The sequence below is a fragment of the Mesoplodon bidens genome, assembly GCF_964165515.1.
Source record: "Mesoplodon bidens genome assembly, chromosome: 11".
Lineage (NCBI taxonomy): Eukaryota > Metazoa > Chordata > Mammalia > Artiodactyla > Ziphiidae > Mesoplodon > Mesoplodon bidens.
Window position 1 is genome coordinate 52201058 of NC_138167.1, and position 21484 is coordinate 52222541.

Consider the following 21484-nt stretch of genomic DNA (forward strand, 5'->3'; position numbering starts at 1 on the left):
CATGCCGTGGAGCGGCTGGGCCCGTGAGCCATGGCTGCTGAGCCTGCGCATCCGGAGCCTGTGCTCCGCAACAGGAGAGGCCACAACAGTGAGAGGCCCGCGTACCGCAAAAAAAAAAAGAAAAAAAAAGATATGACATTATGAAAAGGAACGTAGAGCGATCTAATGTTGAAACTGTAAAATATCTCGAGCTAATATTTTGTGTGCTATCAGAAAGACATCAAGTACTACTGTGTCTCCCTCAGAATTGTGTAATATCCCCCAGGTGCTTCCATGAGTTCACTGTGCCTGGGGCATCTCTGCACACAGTTTGGAAACCATGGATTGAAGGAGTAAGAGGTGAGAAAGTGTAGATGATATTTACAAGACATTTAGTAGAAACTTAGGGAAGGAAAGCTAGAAGATATTCAAAAGATTAGGAAAGATATTCTAAAGTTAAGGGGAGAAACAACAAAAATAAAATATATTGGACAAAATTAAATATTTCTGTGCATCAAAAGACACAATCAACAGAATGAAAGGGAAACCTACAAAATGGGAGAAAATACTTGCAAGTCATATATCTGGTCAATATCCAGAATATATAAAGTACTCCTACAACTTAACATAAAAAAAAACAAACAACCTAATTTAAAAATGAATTGAATAGACATTTCTCCAAAGAAGATATACAAAAGGCCAACAAATATATAAAAAGATGGTCAACATCACTTATCATTAGGGAAATGTAAATAAAACCCACAATGAGATACCACCTCACATCCATTAGGATGACCATTATAAAAACAAACCAAAAAGAAAATAACAAGCGTTGGCAAGGATGTGGAGAAACTGGAACCTTGTGCACTGTTGGTGGGATTGTAAAATGGTGCAGCTACTATGGAAAACAGTATGGAGTTTCCTCAAAAACATTAAAACAGAATTACCATACGATCTAGCAATTCCACTTCCAGGCATATGCCCAAAAGAACTGAAAGCAGTGACTCAGATAATTGTACACTCATGTTCATAGCAGTATTATTCAGAATAGCCAAAAAAGTGGAAGCAAGCTGAGTGCCCACGATGGATGAACGGATAAATAAAATGTGGTATATACATACACTGGAATATTATCTAGCCTTTAAAAGGAAGGAAATTCTACATGCTACAGATGGATGAAACTTGAGGACATTATGCCAAGTGAAATAAGCCAGTCAGAAAAAGACAAATACTGTATGATTCCACTTACATGAGGTACTAAGAGTAGTCAGATTCATAGAAACAGATATAGAATGTTGTTTGCCAGGACCTGGAGGTTGGGTTGGAATGGAAAGTTATTTAATGTTAATATAAAGTTTTAATTTTGCAAGAGGCAAAGAGTTTTGGAGAGTGGTTGCACAACAGGTGAATGTATTTAACGCTACTGAATTGAACACTTAAAAATGGTTAAGATGGTAAATTTTTTGTTATGTGTATTTTAACACAATGTTTTAAAAAGATAAGGTGAGCAGTCATATGACTGGGATCAAATTAAAGATGTAAGCACAAGAGATTAACCAAATAAACAGGATTTCTATCACAATCTGTTCTCTTAGATAGGTAAAATATATGCACCACTAGCACTATTTATACTCAATAAACCATTTCTCTAAAGTTAGTACAATGATCTAATCTGAAATGAACATCAGGCATAATAAATTAGTGAGATTTAAGTGTATGGTCAATATCAACCAGAAACATTTCATAAAACAATATCCTATGAAAGCATCAAGAACCCAGTTGTTGCACATACGAAAATACAGTAAAATAGAGGAAATTATCTAACTATATGTAGAAATGTTGATGGACAGTAAAAAAGATCATTTTGGCCATGCTGTTCACCTCTTAGCAAACATTTTCCCTTCTCAGATTTCCTGTTTTGCTAGAGGAACTTTGCTGCTGCATAAACAATGCACCCAAGCCCCTTGCAGTTTTAAGTCAAACTACTGTAGTGGCAGAAAATAAGCATTTTCTGGTGGATGCCGAGGTGGTCTTATCCAACCCACCTGGACTTTCCTCGTCTCCAGGGCTGAACATACCGGGGTCTTTTCTAAGCATGAATATGGGAGAATTATTTTTTTCTCATCAGTACTTTTGAGTAGTGCTAACCTCCTTAAGCAATTTTCCCTAGTCACCATAACATCAATCAGTCAAAAAATTGTAGATGAACCCTCTGTGCTCAACAGTGCTATCAAAACTGGTAAATCAACTGGGTGAACTGTTGTGTCAGGAAGAATTTGGTTAGCATGAAACACCTCCCTACATTTCTTAAATTCAAACAAGTTATAAAACTCAGATTACATTTTGCTTATTCCAGAATATGAGGAAGTGTTTGAGAAATAAGGCTTAAGTAACAAGAAACAGGGCATAGCAACGTTGTTTGCTGTGACCCTCGTAAAGAAATCAATTACCCAGCGGCTAGTTAACTAATTAAAAATACATTGCATTTGAAGAGTGATTTTGTTAACATGCATTTATATTATTGGCCTGTTCAGAGTATTTGTTGATAATCAGATTGTACTTTTGTATACTTGTCAGTTCAAGGCCCTAAAAACAAAAGACCCAGCTTGCTACCTAGGAAACTATAATCTAGGAGTCCTAGAAAAGTAGAACAAAAATAACTACTAAAATTATCCTTAGAAAGGGAAATACGTGCTCATAAAAGCAGAAAATTAAAAATAATTTTTAATAATATCTGCTGTTACCTTACAAATTCATCCTTACGAATGAAACTTGAGTAATTACCTGATTAAAGAATAAACCGCCAACCTGAAGCAGAGCAGTACTACAGTTTGCAATGATAGAACTGACCACAGAGGAGTACTCAAGTCAGCTAATCTCACTCTCAGTGGCTGTCTCTTTTTGGAATGAAGAGAAAGGAAAACCTGGTGTCTAAATGTGCCCAACTAAAGAAAGGATAGTTAACAGTCTGAGATTAACTTAATTTAAAAGCGTGGGGGATTTTCATGGGAGACTGCCTATCTATTAATTCTTTCTATAAAAAAGGGGCGGGGAGTGACCGCTTACATTAAATTGTATAGACTACAGGAAGAGTAAACCAAGAAGGGTATCATGCACATCTTTTTAAAGCTGAAAACGTGTGTTCAGTAAAACGTTCATTTCTGCTTTTGAGCAACGTTTTTGCTGAACCAGTGAAAGGCGGTGTCGGCAGGGTCACTGGAGGGCAGACCCCAGAGGGCAAACTCATCCTGCTGGGCCAGCAGTGTTTCACCGAGGTGGAGGGGGAGAAACGGCGGCAAATACCGTGGACTGTGACCCCCCTCAGTGAGTTGAAGTTGAGGGCCGGGGGCCTGGACCAGCAGTCCGGCTGCGCGGAGACTGCGCGGCTGTCAGAAGGCAGGTGGCGAGAGCGACCGGGGCGCGCGAGGACGCCGCGGGCTTCGCGGGGCGGGGGCGGGGGCGAGGGCGGGGGCGGGGCGGGGCGGGTCGCAGGCTGATGACGCGACAGGGCTGGTGGAGTAGCCGCCACTTCCTGGAGCCGCCGGCCGGGGCCGCTCGCTGCACTCAGCGCCGGAGCCGGGAGCCCGCGGCCGCCGCCATGTCCCATCAGACCGGCATCCAAGGTAACGGCGCCGGTGCTGCCTGCGGGGAAGGGACTCTTGGGAGGCCCCCGGCGAGGCGGGCGGGCGGTGGGATGGGCAGGGCCGGAGTCGGTCCCGGAACACAGGGAGTCGGTCTCGGGGACGAACCGGGCCTCTGCGCCTCTCCGCGCTCTCGTGTCTCGGGCGCTCCCGGCCTGCCACCCTCCCAGCCCGGGCCGGCCGCCGCCACGTTGCCGATGGACCCGAAATTCGCCGGAGCGAAGGAAATGGCTTTCCGCGGCGGCCGGGGTGAAGGGGGCGTGCCTGCCGCCGCCGCCGTTAACCCAACTTTCCCCTTTTTTATCGGACTGGGAAGACCTGGAACCGTGGAGGCGATTGGGGCTCTTTTTGCTGTCGAGAGACGGGCGAATTTTCTTTTTCACGGTCCAACTTTAGAGTTGTTACACGATTTGGATTATCAAAAGAAAGATGAGGGAATCTTTTTCATTTCCAGTAAGGGTGCTTCCCAAACTCTTCCGCATTTTCTTCCAAAATTGGAACATCAACACCGTTGTCTGTATCCTGAGTATGAGGCGTCTTGGTTGTTCTTAGATACTACCCAGGGAACTGAAAAGTTTGATCTGTGTGGTTGCGTTTAATCGTCCCGGGCAGACAGTTGAATGTGCAGTTATAATTGACCTGTGTTGTTTCCTGGTTTGAAAATGGGCGGTCTGAAAGCTCTCACCTCATCAGAATCAAATAATACGTCCCGGGTTACTCGCGATCACTTAACGAATTGTAATGTAAACACAGCTCCTCCTGTTAATGGACAACGAATCTTTTCCCCAGATGAACGTCTAATTGTGTTTTGTTCTTAAGGGTCTTTGACACCACCCCACACCTCCTCCTGCACGCACAAACACAAGCAAAACAGTCGCAAATCTAAAAGCATTGTTTTGTCTGCGTTAGTTTTGATATATATAATTATTGACTTTCATGCTTGAGCGTTATAGCAAGCACTACTAAACAGTGGTTCTTGCTCTCAATATACAACTCAAGAATAAAATTAGAACGAAATTGAAGCTTTAATAGGAGCACAAGGGCTAGGTTATTAAATATATATTTGCTCAGTGAGATTACTCCAGGTTTTTAAGAAATACGAATTAGAGAAGTATGACCAGAAGTACGAGCTTGAATGAATTGTGTTGTCTTTTTCTTTAATCGGGATAGGGTATTTGACATTAATTGTTGTTTTTAAAGGTGAAAATGTAAAAAATGAATTGATGAAGGAGGTGTGTTTGTTTATTATAAGCTTGAAATTGGACCAGAAGAGAGTGAAAGCAGGTTTTCAGCATTTTTCAAACAAGCAATAAAGGTGTTTTTCAAAATTGTGATTTGTGATTATTGAGTTTGAGAAACTTTAATATATTCATTCCAAGTGTAAATTTCTGCTATGGAATTATCTAGGTAAAACAGGTTAGAATTAATATACTTTTAAAATATGTTAATATTTATGTTTCTTAGCTGTATACAATGTCTACTGTTACACCTTTTAATTTTTGTAATTTAAATTACTGATAAGAGAATACTGCATCTTCAAGATGTTTTCTTTGTATTACATTTCATTTTTTCCATATTCAAGTAGCATCAGAAAGTATTAATACATAAGTATTAAAAATAGGTTTACTTTTCTGTATCTTTTTCCACAGCAAGTGAGGATGTTAAAGATATTTTTGCCAGAGCAAGAAATGGAAAATACAGACTTCTGAAGATATCGATTGAAAATGGTTAGTTAAGCATTTTTAAATGTTGTTTGTCCTTGGATTATTGGCTGTTGTATTTTTAAACTTCTAAATCATTGTCAGTGATTTGGACTATTAATAAATGTGAAGCAGGTTCAGAGCTCGCCTTTAGTTAACTTGGCTCTACATTTTGGACATGTCCTACGGGCCCCTGCTTACCTTACTTTGTGCATTCTGTAGTTGACTCTCACGGAAACAAAGAGATGTTGTTTTTGGTGTGACATCTTCCTCTTACACTTTTTGTGTCTCAGTTTCTGTACCACAATTTGTATCTAATATCAGTGCTTGCATCTCTGGAATGAAAATCAGTAACAGGTGATTATCCCACACAAAAGAAAAGTTACTTGTGAATTGTTATTCAGTAAAGTTAGTTTTGAGGTAGAAAGGAAGGATTTTAAACTCTCCCATTTTCTCAACTTGATTGCAGTGTGTGCTGCAGAAATGATTCCCCTTTCTTGTTATGGGAAAAAGTTCTGAGTGTAACAAACTATAAATTGATCCTTTCAAAATAAAGCTGTACGTAAGGAAATTCACTGGGTGGGAGAGTCTTTTAATTCAGCTGGTTTGAGTGTGAATAATTAATATTATAACTACTTAATTTCAAATGAATATGTTAAAATATTCCATTGACCTAATTTCTTAAATAATTTAAATATTTTGCTTTGGGAAAATATCTTTTTCTTTTATAAACTGGAAGTAAATCTAATTTGCTTTCCATTTTCTCTTATATATTAAAAATACCAAAATAGTTTGAAAAAGAGGCAGTTCTACATATATTAACACACTCAACAAGAATAAACATATACTGGAAAGCAGCATATTTTAGAACTATTGAACTAAAATTTTAAATGTCATCACTTCCTAACTGACTAGTTAAGTAAGTAAAATGGGAAAGTTTATATAACATCTCTACAGCAAGAAAATGACAATATTTCCTCTATCACTATTTTCTGGTTTTATTTTTGTTTTGAGAAAATTTTTTAAATAAGGAAATTATGAATAATAAATAATATAACAAATACTTCCATTTCTTCTTAAATTAATAACTGCTAACATTTTTATCATATTTGCTTCAAGCCTTTTGTAATTTAATGTTGTTGTGATATAAGAACATTCGCTTTAAACAGTTTTACTTCCTGACCTTCTCCTGAGGCAACTATATTAGGAACCTTATTTTTATTCAATCTGTTTTTTATATGTATCCCTAAATAATATATAGTGCTGTTTTGAGTTTTTAAGTTCACATAAACTGACATCTTTTTCTGCATCATTCCTTTTCCTGTAAACATTGCTTTTATAATTAGTTTTGATAGAGGCTCACTAATTCTTTTAAAATATGAATAGAATTGTATAATATGACTATGCCACATATTATATGTCCATTCTCTTATTGGTGAATATTTAGGCTATTTTCAGTTTCCACTGTTATTTTATAGTGCTGCATTGAACACCTTGGTATATATGTGCAAGAGATTCTCTATGCAGAGTACATTAGCAGTTTCACTTGATTCGCCCAATAATGCCTCAAAGTGGCTGTACCAATTTATGTTTCTGGACAAATATTAAAATTTGTAGCATTATGGCCAAATAGGAGCTAAACCTGTCTTTATTTAGTATTTCTTAACTGTACAATTCAGTGTTTAATTTCAGAAATTATACCTTTGAGCGGTAGGACACTTAGTTAAATATATTTTGTTGATAATTTATAGCATAAATATTTGGACAATAGAATATAATCACCCTCTCTTCAACCATGCAACTCAACTATTTATAATCATTTTTGTATGTTCCTTTCTTGTGTTTATAACATTATTTTAACTATGTTGGTTAGAATTTTTATAACTGTTTTTAATATTGCTTTATATTATATTTATTTTCTGTGTTACAACCTTTGCCCTTTCTATATTTTGATGTGAATAATAGCAATTAAGAACTAACTATTAATTTATTCTTCTATTCTTCATTATTCTACCATTTGGCATTTTAAACCATTTATATATCTTTTAAAAATTGTTCTTCATAGAGAAACTTGTGGTTGGAGCGTGTAGGCAGCCTTTAGATTCCTGGGATAAGGATTATGATTCCTTTGTTTTACCCCTGTTGGAGGACAAACAACCGTGCTACGTATTATTCAGGTTAGATTCTCAGAATGCCCAGGGATATGAATGGATATTCATTGCGTGGTCTCCAGACCATTCTCATGTAAGTAATTTTTTGGTTACTTATTTAACATTAAAAGCTAGAAAAAATTTTTCTGAAATATTCCTAGGCCAAGAGAAAGTTAAGAAGCAACAGTCATATCTCATAGATGGGAATGATCATGGAAAAAATCCTTGTGATTGGTAATGTAGAATCAGGGGTAATGTACTTAGATTCATAAATCTTGACCTTCATTGAAATCAGTAGAATTATTATTGATTTTAAATTTAAAAATTTGTGGCAATTATGAATGACTCTGTGGACCTCTGAAGAATGAAGGTTACTACTTTGAGAGTAATAATTGAAATAATTTTTATAGAACTAACTGAACATTTTATTAAATATTCTCAATAGCTACCATTCAAGTGATGGGCTTACACACAAACACGTATTTCTCTTAGGAGAGTTAGTACACTGATTAATAGAATAAAATAAAAAACTAGTATATGGATACTGCCCAATATTTTAAAAATTAATTCTCTTGTTTATTGTAGACAAATAATAATTTTAAAAGTTATGTAGATATCATTCTCAAAAGTCATCACTTCCTATTTAATTCTGTATATGCTGTCTGAAAGAAATACTGGATTTGACTGCAAAATTATGAAATGATTTCTATTGGTTGGCAGTTATCTTTAGTAGTTTTCCATAGATGCTATCAGACTCTTTAATAATAGTATATATTGTAGTTCTTTTCTACTTTGTCCCTCATAGAATGGTTTATGCCATAGTTATGCCATGAATATTTGATTCTTAAACAACTTAATAAGTAGTGTCTGACCTAGACTTGCTTTGAGTAAAATGTCATTATCAAGTTTACTTCATTTCAGTGATTTTACAATAGTGTTTTAAGTAGTTTTTTTAAATCCTGAATTCATTTTATACTTTGAAAAAAATGAATGATTTTCTAAAATTTAGTTTTTTTCTACTTTTCAAAAAATATGACTTATAAATTGAAGTCCTCCTAAGTAGCTGTTGATATTTTAGATGCTGATGTTATGATGGTTATTTGTATACACATATTTTAGCATGTTACAGTCAACGGACTTCAGCTTTGTCACAGTTTATTTTCTTTTTAATGTGCTTGAAGATTTTCATACATTTATAAAGTGCTTTCTTTTGTAATGATAGTTTTCACCTATAAACTTATAAGTAAACTTTCACAATTACTAGGTTCGTCAAAAAATGTTGTATGCAGCAACAAGAGCAACTCTGAAAAAGGAGTTTGGAGGTGGCCACATTAAAGATGAAGTGTTTGGAACAGTAAAGGTACAAAACTTATACTTTTATGTAGATTCTGCATGTCGCACCGAGGTAGTGGGATAGTTAATGTGAATTATGACTGGTGAATCGGTAAACATAAAGAATAAGAGAAAATATTATGTTTCAGATGATATGCAAGTTAACTGAAACCTCATACTTACACTTTTAAAAATATGTTGGAATCTCGTCTGTTAGTCTTCAAACACTAGAATATCCCTTGGAGATCATTTAGTTCACCCCCTCATTTAGTTCAACCTTTTCATTTTAAGGATGGGGAGATAGGCTCAGAAAAATGAGAGACTACTTAAAAGAGATAGTAGGTTTTAGATATTTTGGACGTTTACACTTATGCTGTGGAAGCAATAGCTGTATTAATTGAACTAGAACACTGAGGCAGGTAAATTGATTCATAATTAATTGGGGTAATTGTTGATTAATTAATAAATTTAGTTAAGTTATGATTAAGAATTTATTATAAAATTTATATGGTAAATACATGTATGTAGATATACCCCAAAATTAAGAAAATTACAGTGTATTTTTTCAACCGGTTTTTTGTTTTTTAGAGCTTTTATTATGATTCAGGGAGTAATATATTCTGGTGGATAGAGCACAAGACTAGATGGGTATCCTTTGCTTATTCACATCAGTTGTGAAGTGGCCTGGTTTCTTAATTCTATTCTCAGTCTTCCAAACCACAAAATTTTGATGAGAAGTAAACTTCTTTGGAATACTTTTTATTTTAAATAAGAACTGTAATTATTTTCTATGAATAATTATAGAGAAAATATATAATTCATTACAGTACAGAATTCAGAATCTGAATATGTTGATTATTGAATAACTATGGGGCAGGCTTCCCCAGGTTAATTATAATTGTCCTATAGACTTGAAGCATGATCAGGTTCGTCATGTGGCTGGCGTTACCACCATCACACTCACACAAAAGATCTAGTAATTATAAAGCTTTAGGAAATGAAGTGTAGCTAATCCCCTTAAAACTTTTTGAAACCTGTAGAATAGAATATTAAAAAAAGAAGTAATAAAATTATTGTTACTATTTATTTTTAGTTAAAATATTTTCTGTTAAATTAATGACTTTGTTTTCCTAAAGTAGCCTCACAACTAGTAACAGTCAGTTTCTGTGCTCACAGGAAGATGTGTCATTACATGGATATAAGAAATATTTGCTGTCACAGTCTTCTCCTGCCCCACTGACTGCAGCTGAAGAAGAATTACGACAGATTAAAATTAATGAGGTATTATTACCATTTTGAAACCTTGCAAGACTCTAAGTGCTTAAAAATATTGCATTTTTAATTAATTGATGAAGAGGTAACTAGAGAATAAATAAGTTAGATAGCTTACATTCTGTTCAGTTTAGAGACAAGACTGTGCTCAATGTGTCTTCAGGAAAAAGTTAAAAGTGAATATTAAACTTCATGTCAGTTTCATAAATAGCTTTCTCCTGTCTTTATAATGTAGGTTATAGATTAGTAATCTTCCTGTGATAAGTACAACTGTTTTTAACTTTGTACTTTGAATACTAAATATTGATAAATGGGAAAAGTATGTTACCCATTTAGTGTGAGGGATATTATATCTAATGAGGTTGCCTGAAGAAGGTTTGTTTTGTTATTTCAGAGAATACTGATGACTAAAGAGAGTAAAACATAAATGCTGTAGTGTGTTTAGGATTTCTAGAGGCTCTATAAATTAACTTCTATGGACATTACTTGGATGGATGTGTGCATATATATATATGGGAGATGGTTATTTGAGTACTTGTTTAGCATATTAGAGTCAATAAATTTCATCCATATTATAGTTTATCATATTTCTAATGTGTTTAGTGCAACAATTCTAAGTTAGAATAGCTACTGTATTTCTACCAGAATTTTATAGAAGAGAACAAGTAGCAGAAACTACTATTCACTTGTCTGAGTAACAGACTAATAAGAATCAGTCTGAAAAGTGATTGGATATTATTTAATATTGACCTGATAGCAAGGATTTATCTTTATATTATTTTAACTCAAGTTATTTGAGTATGGATTTTTACATGGTTTTTTTTTTTTTTTTTTTTACAAGTTTGATAGTTTGTTTTATTCCTTGCAATCAGAACCCAGAGGATCTTATTGGGGTATGCATTTGCATATGTTCTATGATGTTTTCATTATCCAGTACCATTTATGCTGTAGAATCTCCATTCATTTTTTTTTTAACTAAAATTTCTATTTGACTTTGTTGCAACACTGCAAATGAGACCCTATACTATGCTGTCATTTACTGAGTATAAAAGTCTTAAATATGTGCATTGAAAGCTTTCTTGACGTACTCTTCTCTTCTTCTGATACATGCACACCCATGTTCTTAGTAATGAAAGCTCTAAGTCTGGAACTTCTGCAGTAGTATAATTTGTTGAGCTGTGTTGTGTCTTTGTATATTGTTTGTACTCCTTTCAACTCAGTGCATGGTGTTTGTGTTGCATTTTATATCTAGCAGAACAAAGTAAAGTTCTATGCATATTGTATTTATATCACACTGCTCATAAATTTTATCAAGTAAAATTTTGTAATTAAAAGCGTAATCTGAAGACACTTCAGAGAGCTTACGTAGCTCGTGGCAATTGTGCCAAACCAAACATATAAGCAAAGCCCCACTAACATTGCACACTCAACTCAGATGTTCACTTCTGGCATTTTCATCAAAATGTGGCGTACACTCTGCATGTTGACAAAGTGCTAGCAGAACCTGAAACAAATGTGAAAATTATTTGCTTTTTAAGTTCATAGTGTTTTAAGTGTTAATTTTAATTATATTAAAATGGGCAAGGGTAGAATGACCCTCACTCTGTAGAGGTTGGGTTTTCTTCTCTTTGCCATCTGACACTGCTAAATGCTAAACTTCATCAGTAAATTGAATCTGTCATACTAGGTACAAACTGATGTGAGTGTGGACACTAAGCATCAAACACTACAAGGAGTAGCATTTCCTATCTCTCGAGAAGCTTTTCAGGCTTTGGAAAAATTGAATAACAGACAGCTCAACTATGTGCAATTGGTAAGAGATATAATGATTATTATGAAATGGCTTCACTTCTTGGTATCTGTGGCTTGCATAACGTTTGTTTTTAATGGATTTTAAATCTTTATTTGCTTCCTTTTTATTTTTTATTCATTTTTTTTAAACTACAAAAGCAATATATATTCACTGTGGAAAAAGTGAAATTGTGTAAGTTTCCCCTTGTCTCCTTGTTTTTTAATTTATAAATTTTAAATTTCTGTGTATCTGTCTTAATAAATGTATTTTGTTTCTTATTGACAGGAAATAGATATAAAAAATGAAATTATAATTTTGGCCAACACAATAAATACAGAACTAAAAGATTTGCCAAAGAGGATTCCCAGAGATTCAGCACGTTATCATTTCTTTCTGTATAAACATTCCCATGAAGGAGACTATTTGGAGTCTATAGGTATATGATACTTTTTTTTTTAACATAATACTTTAAGTTTGCTGATTGATATTTCATCACTGTATTCTTTCTTATTTCTTGGCCAGAGGGCTTAGTTGTAACTTTATGAGGTTTAGTATGTGCTTTAATTGATATGCTGCTAATTGGATTTATTATTATTTTAATTTACAGTTTTTATTTATTCAATGCCTGGATACACATGCAGTATAAGAGAACGGATGCTGTATTCTAGCTGCAAGAGCCCTCTGCTAGAGATTGTAGAAAGACAACTACAAATGGATGTCATTAGAAAGGTAATTACCTATCTATTTATTTATCTAATTTATTTTATCTAATTTATCTTATTAATATATTTAATACCTACCTATTTATTTTAAATTTTTTAGTTTTTGTCACATTTTTATTGTCTTTTGTGTAGTTCGTGATGTGTTATGGTTTATAAATGAACGGGTTTTTTTTCTTATACTCATCATAAATCCTTAGGAACTCCTCTAAGTGCTTGAGGATGGCCTATCATGACCCCAGTCTCCCTGTAGATCTGTATTCTCCAATATGTAGCCACAAGCTACATGTGGCTATTTAAATTTAAATATACATAAAAATTAAACGAAATTAAAAATTCAGTTCCTTAAAAGCACCAGCCACATTTCAAGTGCTCATTTTAGCCACATGTGGCCAATGGCACTGTATTGGATGGTGCAGAATTTAGAGAACATTTCCATATTGCAGAAAGTTTTGCTGGACGGTGCTACTAAAGCTGCATACTTGTGATTGTCTCAAGACTTTATTAATAAGGAACTACAGTCTCTATTTATAACTGAACCGTGGGATGGTTGAGAATCTTTCCAGTTGTTGGGAAAGGAGAGAATGGGCATAAACTTGCATTTCGGGAGCTAAGTTACAAGTTTTCTTAAATTTATTTTCTTAAATGCAGGTGAGGCATGGGAAAAGATATTGTTTATTCTTGAGCCCTTCAACTCTTAAAACACAGGTCCTTACAAGTTACCAGTGTTGTAGGTACTGGGCCCTTTAAGAGCTTTTTAAGTTCTTAAGAATCACTTTCTATAGCAGGGGCTGGCTGACTTTTTCTACCAGAAGACCAGATAGTAGATATTTTAGGCTTTGCCAGGCCACATATGGTCTTTGTCACATATTCTTCGTTTTATTATTTTGTTTGTTTTTACAACCCTTTAAAAATGTAAAACACACTCTTAACTTGAGCAGATTTGGCCTGCAGGCCATAGTTCGTCAACCCGTGTTATAGCGTGATTTCAAGTGACCCAAGTGATGAAAGGGCCATGAGTAATGTTTCTTGAAAATATGTAGTGTACCAAAGCAGAACAACTTAAGAATATAGTGGTGATTCCTACTATACTACTTTTAAACATTAGTTAAATTGGAGTAGAAAGAGAGAACCAAATAGAAAATGAGTATAGCTAATTATATATTCAAGCAACTCATTTAGCTCCCTCCTCCTCCCCCCAAATAAGATGAAGGTGAACAATTTTCATATGGTCCTTGGTTCTCTCTTGCTGGAATGAGTATTATGCACTTATTGGTGAGCGTTCACACCTGAAAACTGGCTCATTACTTGTATTAGGTTTTGATTGTTGTGTTTTCTCACATTGCATCACACCTTGCTAATTTTATTCTCTTACAGATCGAGATAGACGATGGGGATGAGTTGACTGCAGACTTCCTTTATGAAGAAGTACACCCCAAGCAGCATGCACATAAACAAAGTTTTGCAAAACCAAAAGGTCCTTCAGGAAAGAGAGGAATTCGAAGACTAATTAGGGGTCCAGCTGAAACTGAAGCCACTACTGATTAAAATTATTACAATACTAGTTTTTTTTTAAAGTCCAGCTTTTAGTACAGGAGAACTGAAATCATTCCACATTGATGTATAGTAGGGGAAAAAATTGTACTTTTTGAAAATCAGCACTTTTCACTTCTGTGTGTTTTTAAAATTAATGTTATAGAAGACTCATGATTTCTATTTTTGAGTTAAAGCTAGAAAAGGGTTCGACATAATGATGTTTAATTTCATCACAGTTTTCATAGAGTGATGATTCCACACTTTCACATAGTTCTTAAAATTTTATAGAGTTGGGCCAATTCCAGAACATCTAAAGTAAGATACAATTCTTATTACTCTTCGGTGATACATCACTTTTTTTTCTTTAAGGGAGAGAGAAAGACCTTAAAATATTCATTCCACTTAATGAATATGTTAAGGACCAGATTAGATTATTTTCTAAGCTGAAAACTTCATGTGCCTAGGAAAAGGTGCTCTGAAGAGCAGTGCTCACTCAGACTGTGAGATCATGTCTACAACTTTTAGAAACAGTGCTTTATTGCAGCAGTCTTTTCTATTTGACTTTTTTGTTTTTTAAATGGCATTAAAATTTCAGAAAATCAACTCACTCTGAAACATTAAGGGTACCAGATATATACTGCAGGATTTCTGATGATGTTGAAAGACACGTTGAAACTGCTTTAGTAAATGCTCTTTCTAGTGCTTTAAAAATTTTCCATTTCAAAAGTAAGTCATTTCATTATATGTAGTGTGAGACCAAATATTTATGTCCAATTGAATATTAAATTAATATCATTCAAAAGCAAAACTAAAGTCAACAATATTGAAAAAGTTTTAAACATCGATTGATTTCTCTCTAAAACCGTATATTTATAGGCAAATATTCAGATTTAACAAAATTATTTTAAAGTCCTAGTACTCATCAGCCTAACACAGATAAATGAATCTTGTTTCAATTTATATCTTATTTCAAAACACAGTTAACTGTTTTCTAAAGCTTTGCATTTTCAATTACAACCTACAGAGATTTTGAGCCTCGTTTTCTTTGATACTTGAAATAGAGGGAGCTAGAAAACTTCATCGTGTTTAATCTGATAAACCTGCTGCAAGAGCCATACTTTAGAGGACTTTTCTAAACGAACTGTGGGGATCCGGGATTTAGAATTTCTTGATCTAAACTTTGTGCTGCATAAAACAAATACCAGAAATGTACATTTCATAGTATAAAATATGAAACACTCATTTGTACACTTTATTATCTAAGGTAATATATGCACCTTTCAGAAATTCAATGTGTGTTCAACTAAAAGCATGTTAGAATAATTATGAGTTGACAGATTTTTTTTTTCTAGAATTAAGAGTATTTGTGTGGGGTTTTGTTTGTTTACAAATAATCAGACTATAATGCAAAATAATTGACAGTAATGTTGCACTTGTTTATGAAAGATATACTTTTAAGTTTTTCTGTGGGTGCACACATAGACACACATACACACAAACTACTGCATTGAGAATTCTGGAGCTGTGTTGTTGACCATAGGCCAAGCTGCTGAAGCTGTTATTTTCGGTCAGGAAGAAAGTTAACCTGTCGTGAAGGTATAAAATAATTTAGTAGTGAATGTTTTTCTCTACCATCCATGTGCAATTATGCTCTTAAACTCTATTACACTACATGAAAGTAAGTGGACATTCCAGAATATAGATGTGATTATATTATCTTAATTATTATTAAACCAATGATTGTTGAAAATCAATGATGCATTTGTTGTAGAGTATAACTCATCGTTTATGTTTTAGGTGATGTCATCATAACAATAGAAGGTGAATAAAGTATTCCCAGTGAGTTTATATAGCAGTGAAGAATCACATGCCTTCTGTGGACATTTTATAAGTGCGTTTTATATTGCAATAAAATTTTTTTCTCTAAATTGTGTACTAAGTTGGTTTTCTAGTATAACCTTTTTTTGTTTGTTTGGATAAGTCTGCATAATGCAATACTTGGTGACAGATTAGAAATCCCATTCATCTATTTGTTAATTAACCTATCTAAATCAAAAAGGATTTTAAATAGTTTGAAACCTAAGCAAGTTGTGTCAATAGAGTGCTTTAGTAGATTAGAACTTTTCCACTACTGCAGCAATAATGGAAACGTCATGAGTTAGTTCCTACTGTGATAGCAGCAACCCAGTACAATAGGGTGACCAACATACTTGACAGTAAGCTGTTAAAAGACATTCACCCAGCAAATACTGAGTGCATTCCAGTTTGCAATTCAGTATCAAATTGATCCTTTTTATTAGGGCTATATTACAAGATGGATGTCTTTGGTAGCAGTTTCACGAAGACAGAACTGTCCTTAAAAGGGCTGATTTTGAGAACTATTTTAAAAAGTTAAATTCTTTATGGCATTTCTACTCAGAACTAAAATCATGTGCCTGAGGTCCATATTATAGTTTGGTATATATCCTTTCACACGTTTTCTTTGCATATACAACCATATGTTACGAGGATTGGAGTTTTATTTTAAGTACTGATTCTGGGGCTTCATCTCCAGAGATTTTGATGAGTAAGTGGGCCCAGGAGTCACATAAGTTACACAAATGATTCATGTGTAGCCATGACTGGGCACAGTTTGTCTTAAATGATATAAAGTGAGGGTTTCCCCCCATTCAGTCAACAAACTTTCTAAGTATTCCTGTATATTGGCCTATAGTGGTTACGATGAAAGGTAACATCTCATATAGAATAAAATGTAGCCCTCACTCTTGCCCACTAACTTCTGCATGACTTGGCCCATGGGTATCTCCACCTCCCTTGATCAGTCTGCTTCAGCTCAGCTGCTGGCTGGACCTCTGAAGGACCAGGCACATTGCTGCCTCAGGAATGCTAAGTGTGCTGTTCCTCACACTGGCTTACTCTATCCCAATATCTACATGTCTTCCTCCCTCACTTAATGCAGGTCTCTGCTCAAGTGTCATCTCCCCAGAAAGGTCTTCCCTGACCTCCCAGTCTGATTGTACTCCCTGTCCTCTCACCTTAATCCTGCTTTATTTTTCCTCAAAGCACTTAGGAATTATATATCTATGTATATATTGGTTGTCTCCTCCACTAAAATACAAGTTTGATGGAGGAAAGAGACTTGGTTTTATTCACTGATGCATCCTCAGCACCTGGAACAGTGTCTAGGACATAGTGGATATTTTATTTGTTGAATAAATAAAAGTGAGATTTTACCTTTCCTTGGACAGTGGGGAAGGGAGCACATTGAAGAAGTGGTAGGTTCAGTACAGAGGCTCTGGCCTCCGCTGCTGTATTTCTGGGCAGAGCAAACATCACTAGCACTGACACAACTTCTTGCCCTCGGAAGATTATAGTTTCTACCCCAGGAGACTCCAGTACTGACTCATTCCTGAGCAGCAAGTGTCTTCCCGTGGGGATTCTCATTCAGCTGACTGTTCTGGAAAGACCAAAGACTAAGTTCTACTCAATGGCTACTGCTGATCCACCACCATCTGCATTTGCTAGAATTCAGTCAGGCAGTAGTGCCTTATAAACCTCCGGATGCTTAACAGGAAGAGGTGTTTTTCTGAGGTGGGGGGGAGTATTTTTTATTTACATTTAAAAAATCTGATAACTAACATCTCTTCCTCTTTTTCAGCCCCAGAGACTTGGGAACGGAAAGAACAGGAACTTCAAAGACCTACTTCCCACATAGAAGCACGCACCCACCATGGCTTACACCAGCAAAGGAAGAGAAAGAGGTCTGAACCTCCCTCTGAAGGATCCTCCAGGTCTGGGGGAGGGGGAGGGGGAGGGAAGAGGGAGGGGTCGAGGGATGGGTCTCTTAAGAAAGGGACAGAGAGGGGGCAAGTCAGTTTGAAGGGGTTGGAAAGTTCTCCGGGGCCCCTCCCCTCCTCTTCCTTCCTACGTTACCTCCTGTGCTGGTTTCCCTGTGCCCCCTCCACATTCATGCCTTCGTGAATGGGGGTTAAGTTAATTTCTTAGTCTCCTATTATCAAGCTGTATGGATAAGAGCACACGGGTCATATTTTTGCACACGTGTGTGTGTGTGTGTGTGTGTGTGTGAGAGAGAGAGAGAGAGAGACGCTGTCACTTCCTGGCTATATGACTGAATCAGTTGTGTATTGCAACCATACTAATGCATGACCAATTACCCCCAGACGTAGGGGTTTAAAATAGCAATTATTTTCTATAAGTCTCCTGTTGGCTGACCTCTCTCACATCTGTGGTCTGCTGGCAGGTTGGCTGGTCTGGGATGACCTCATGTGAGATGACTTGTCTCTGCTGAGCATGGTTTCAGCAGCAGCATGTTAGCCCTGGCTTGTTCTCATGGCAGTGGCAGCGTTCCATGACAGAGAAAGAGAAAGGTGGTGCACAGGGGCTCTGGAGGCCCAGGCTTGGAACTGAAACGTCACTTTTCCTGCAGTCTATTGACCACAGCAAGTTACAAGGCCATTCTGGATATAAGGACTAGGGAAATGAAATTTACCTCTTGATGGGAAGAATTACAAAACCATATTGCAAAGGGCATGGATCTAGGGAAGAGTGGAGAATTGCAATCTAACACAATGAACATAAGGGAGAAGTTACTTAAATTTGGGGGCATCAATTTCCTCAATAAGAAAAAAAAAGGGACCTACATTATAGAGCTCTAAAATGTGATCATGCCCTTAACATAATGCTTGGCATTAACAGTTAGCTCAGCAAATGACAGAGAAGATGATTATGATCAATATGATGACAGAGGGCATAATAAAGGTTACAGACTGATGTCAGATGCCTGAGTTAAAATTCCAGCTCTGCAGTTTAATAGCTGCATAATCTTGGACAAGTTACTTCACTTCAATTTCCTCATTTATAAAATGTGAATAATAATATTATCAGATTCATAGGATTATTATGAGAGATAAGTTAATATAGGGGAAGCATTTTGAATAGTCCTTATAATTATTTAATAAAAACAGTGCAACATATAATTTTTTTAAATTATAAGTTTATAAATTAATGTACATAACATCATTATTATTATTATTCTTGGGATACTATGGGAACACAGAGGAGAGGCACCTACTTCTGCACGGGGAATCAGAAAAGACTGTGGAGTGGATACCAGCATTGAATTTTAAAAAACTGTTATGAGTTTGCCAGGTGGACAGCAGAGGGAAGAGCATTCAAAGCAGAATAGAAAGATGGACGACCATATGCCCAAAGACACAGATGTCATGTTCAAGAAATTCCAGGAAGTGCAGTTGTTTGGGAGAAAAGTATAATATATTTCAGACTGGTTGGCTAAAGATGAGAACTACAAGAATCTATCCAAATGCATATGGATGATATTTGAAACTCCATAAGTAGATAAGATACAAAGGTCTAGAAAGAAGAGTATCCAGGATAGAATCAATATTATTCTACTTAAACTAGGAAAATATCAGGTAATTCAGATCAAACCTTTCCCTGAGGAAAACTAGGGGAAAAATTCTGCTCAAAGGCATCAGTGTGCTACTAAGGTAGTGATGAAATATAGAGCCAAGACATGGGAGAAAACATAAATCCAAAGAGATGAACCCAGTATGTAGGGCTACTACTTCCTTGGGGCCATTTGCCAGTTCTGGGAGAAGCTATGAACAGATGTGTACATGTATTTTTTTAGTACCTGTGTTCAGTTCTTTTGGATACACACCCAGCAGTGGAATTGCTGTGTCATTGGTAATTCTATGTTTAACTTTGTGAAGAGCTACCAATCTGTTTTCCACAATGGCTGCACCATTTATATTCCCATCAGCAATGTACAAAGTTCCCAATTTCCCCACATCCTCACCAATATTTGTAATAGCTATAGGGGTATCTCTTTGTGGTTTTGATTTGCATTTCCCTAATGACTAATGCTGCTGAGCACCTTTTCATGTGCTTATTGGCCATTTGTATATCTTCCTTGGAGAAATTTCTATTCAGATCCTTCGCCTATTTTGAAATTATTTTTATTTTTATTATTGCCTTGTAAGAGTGTTTTGTATATTCTGGATCGTAGATTCTAATCACATATTATTTTCACATATGCCATTCTATTGATTGTCTTTTCACTTTCTTGGGTGATGTCCTTTGATACACAAAAGTTTAGAATTTTGGTGAAGTCCAATTTATCCTTTTTTTTTCTGTTTTTTCTGTACTCTTGGTGTCAGATTTAAGAAATAGTTGCCTCATCCAGGGTCACAAATATTTACACCTGTTTTCTTTTAAGAGTTGTGTGTAATTTTAGCTCTTACCTTTAGGTATTCCATCCATTTTGAGTTAATTTTTGTATATGATGTGAGGTAAGGGTCCTACTCATTCTTTTCCAGGTAGATATCCAATTGTCCCAGCACCATCTATTGAAAAAAACATTCTTTCCTCCATGGAATGGTCTTGGCAAACGATTGACCATATATGTAAGAGTTTAGCTCTGGACTTTCAATTCTATGTCATTGATCTATATGTTTGTCCTTATGCCAGCATCACACTGTTTTGATTACTGTATTTTCATAACTGGGAAATGTGAGTCCTCAACTTTGTACTTCTTTTTTAAATAATATTTTGGCTATTCTTGGCTATTCTATATGATATTAACTGGGGGGAGGGGGTGTTTGTTTTATTTTGTTTTAGATGGCCTTTATCAGATTGAGGAAGTTACCTTCTATTCTTAATCGGTGAGTGTTGGATTTTGTCAAATGCTTTCTCTATTGATATAATCATGTGGGTTTTGTCTTTTATTCTATTTAAATGGTGTTTTATAGTCCCTGATTTTTGTATGCTGAACCAACTTTGCATTTCTGGGATAAATTCTACTTGGTTTTTCTATGTAATCCTATTTATATGTTGCTGGATTCAGCTTGCTATAATTTTGGGGGGAAATTTTTGTGTCTACTTTGGGCACTGCTTTTGCTGCATGAGTTTTGTTGTGTGTTTTTCATTCCTCTCAAAGTATTTTATAATTTGCCTCATGATTTCTTCTTTACTCATTGGCTATTAAAGAGTTTTGTTTAATTTACACATATTGGTGAATTCCCCAAATTTCCTTGTTATTAATTTCTAATTTCATTCTCCTGTGGTTGGAATACATGCTTTGTACGATTTAAATATTTTGAAATTCACTGAGATTTGTTCTATTTTCTGGAACCTGTAAATGTTGGCTTATTTGAAAAATGGATCTTTGGAAATATGACTAAATTAAAGATTTTGGGATGAGGAGATTATCTGGGTGGGCCCTAAATTTCTTTTTCTTTCTTTTCTTTCTTTCCTTTTCTCTTTTTCTCTTTCCTTTCTTTTTCTTTCTCTTTCTTTCTTTCTTTCTTTCTTCTCTTCTTCT

General features: G+C 35.5%; 1 protein-coding gene across 2 annotated transcripts; it reads left to right on the forward strand.

Moving 5' to 3' along the window:
• The first annotated feature begins 3481 nt into the window (after positions 1-3481).
• TWF1 (twinfilin actin binding protein 1) lies at positions 3482-17888 on the forward strand. Of its 2 annotated transcripts, XR_014016983.1 has the most exons (10): positions 3482-3602; positions 5270-5347; positions 7386-7564; positions 8735-8830; positions 9979-10083; positions 11762-11887; positions 12152-12302; positions 12474-12595; positions 13963-16012; positions 17780-17888. XR_014016983.1 is itself a non-coding variant. In XM_081247921.1 (9 exons), the coding sequence occupies exons 1-9, from the start codon at positions 3578-3580 to the stop codon at positions 14131-14133; spliced, it is 1053 nt and encodes a 350-aa protein (XP_081104047.1). In that variant the 5' UTR covers positions 3482-3577; the 3' UTR covers positions 14134-16039. The 2 variants fall into 2 exon arrangements, 1 of the variants encoding a protein (XP_081104047.1); XM_081247921.1 differs by lacking the exon at positions 17780-17888 and having other exon boundaries at positions 13963-16039.
• Positions 17889-21484: the final 3596 nt, after the last annotated feature.

Excerpts from the sequence above, each read along its gene's own strand:
- TWF1 (XM_081247921.1), top strand. The coding sequence starts at position 3,578 with ATGTCCCATCAGACCGGCATCCAAG. Across the intron at positions 3,603-5,269 it reads CCATCAGACCGGCATCCAAG|CAAGTGAGGATGTTAAAGAT; the intron begins GTAACGGCGCCG and ends CTTTTTCCACAG. Across the intron at positions 10,084-11,761 it reads GACAGATTAAAATTAATGAG|GTACAAACTGATGTGAGTGT; the intron begins GTATTATTACCA and ends CTGTCATACTAG.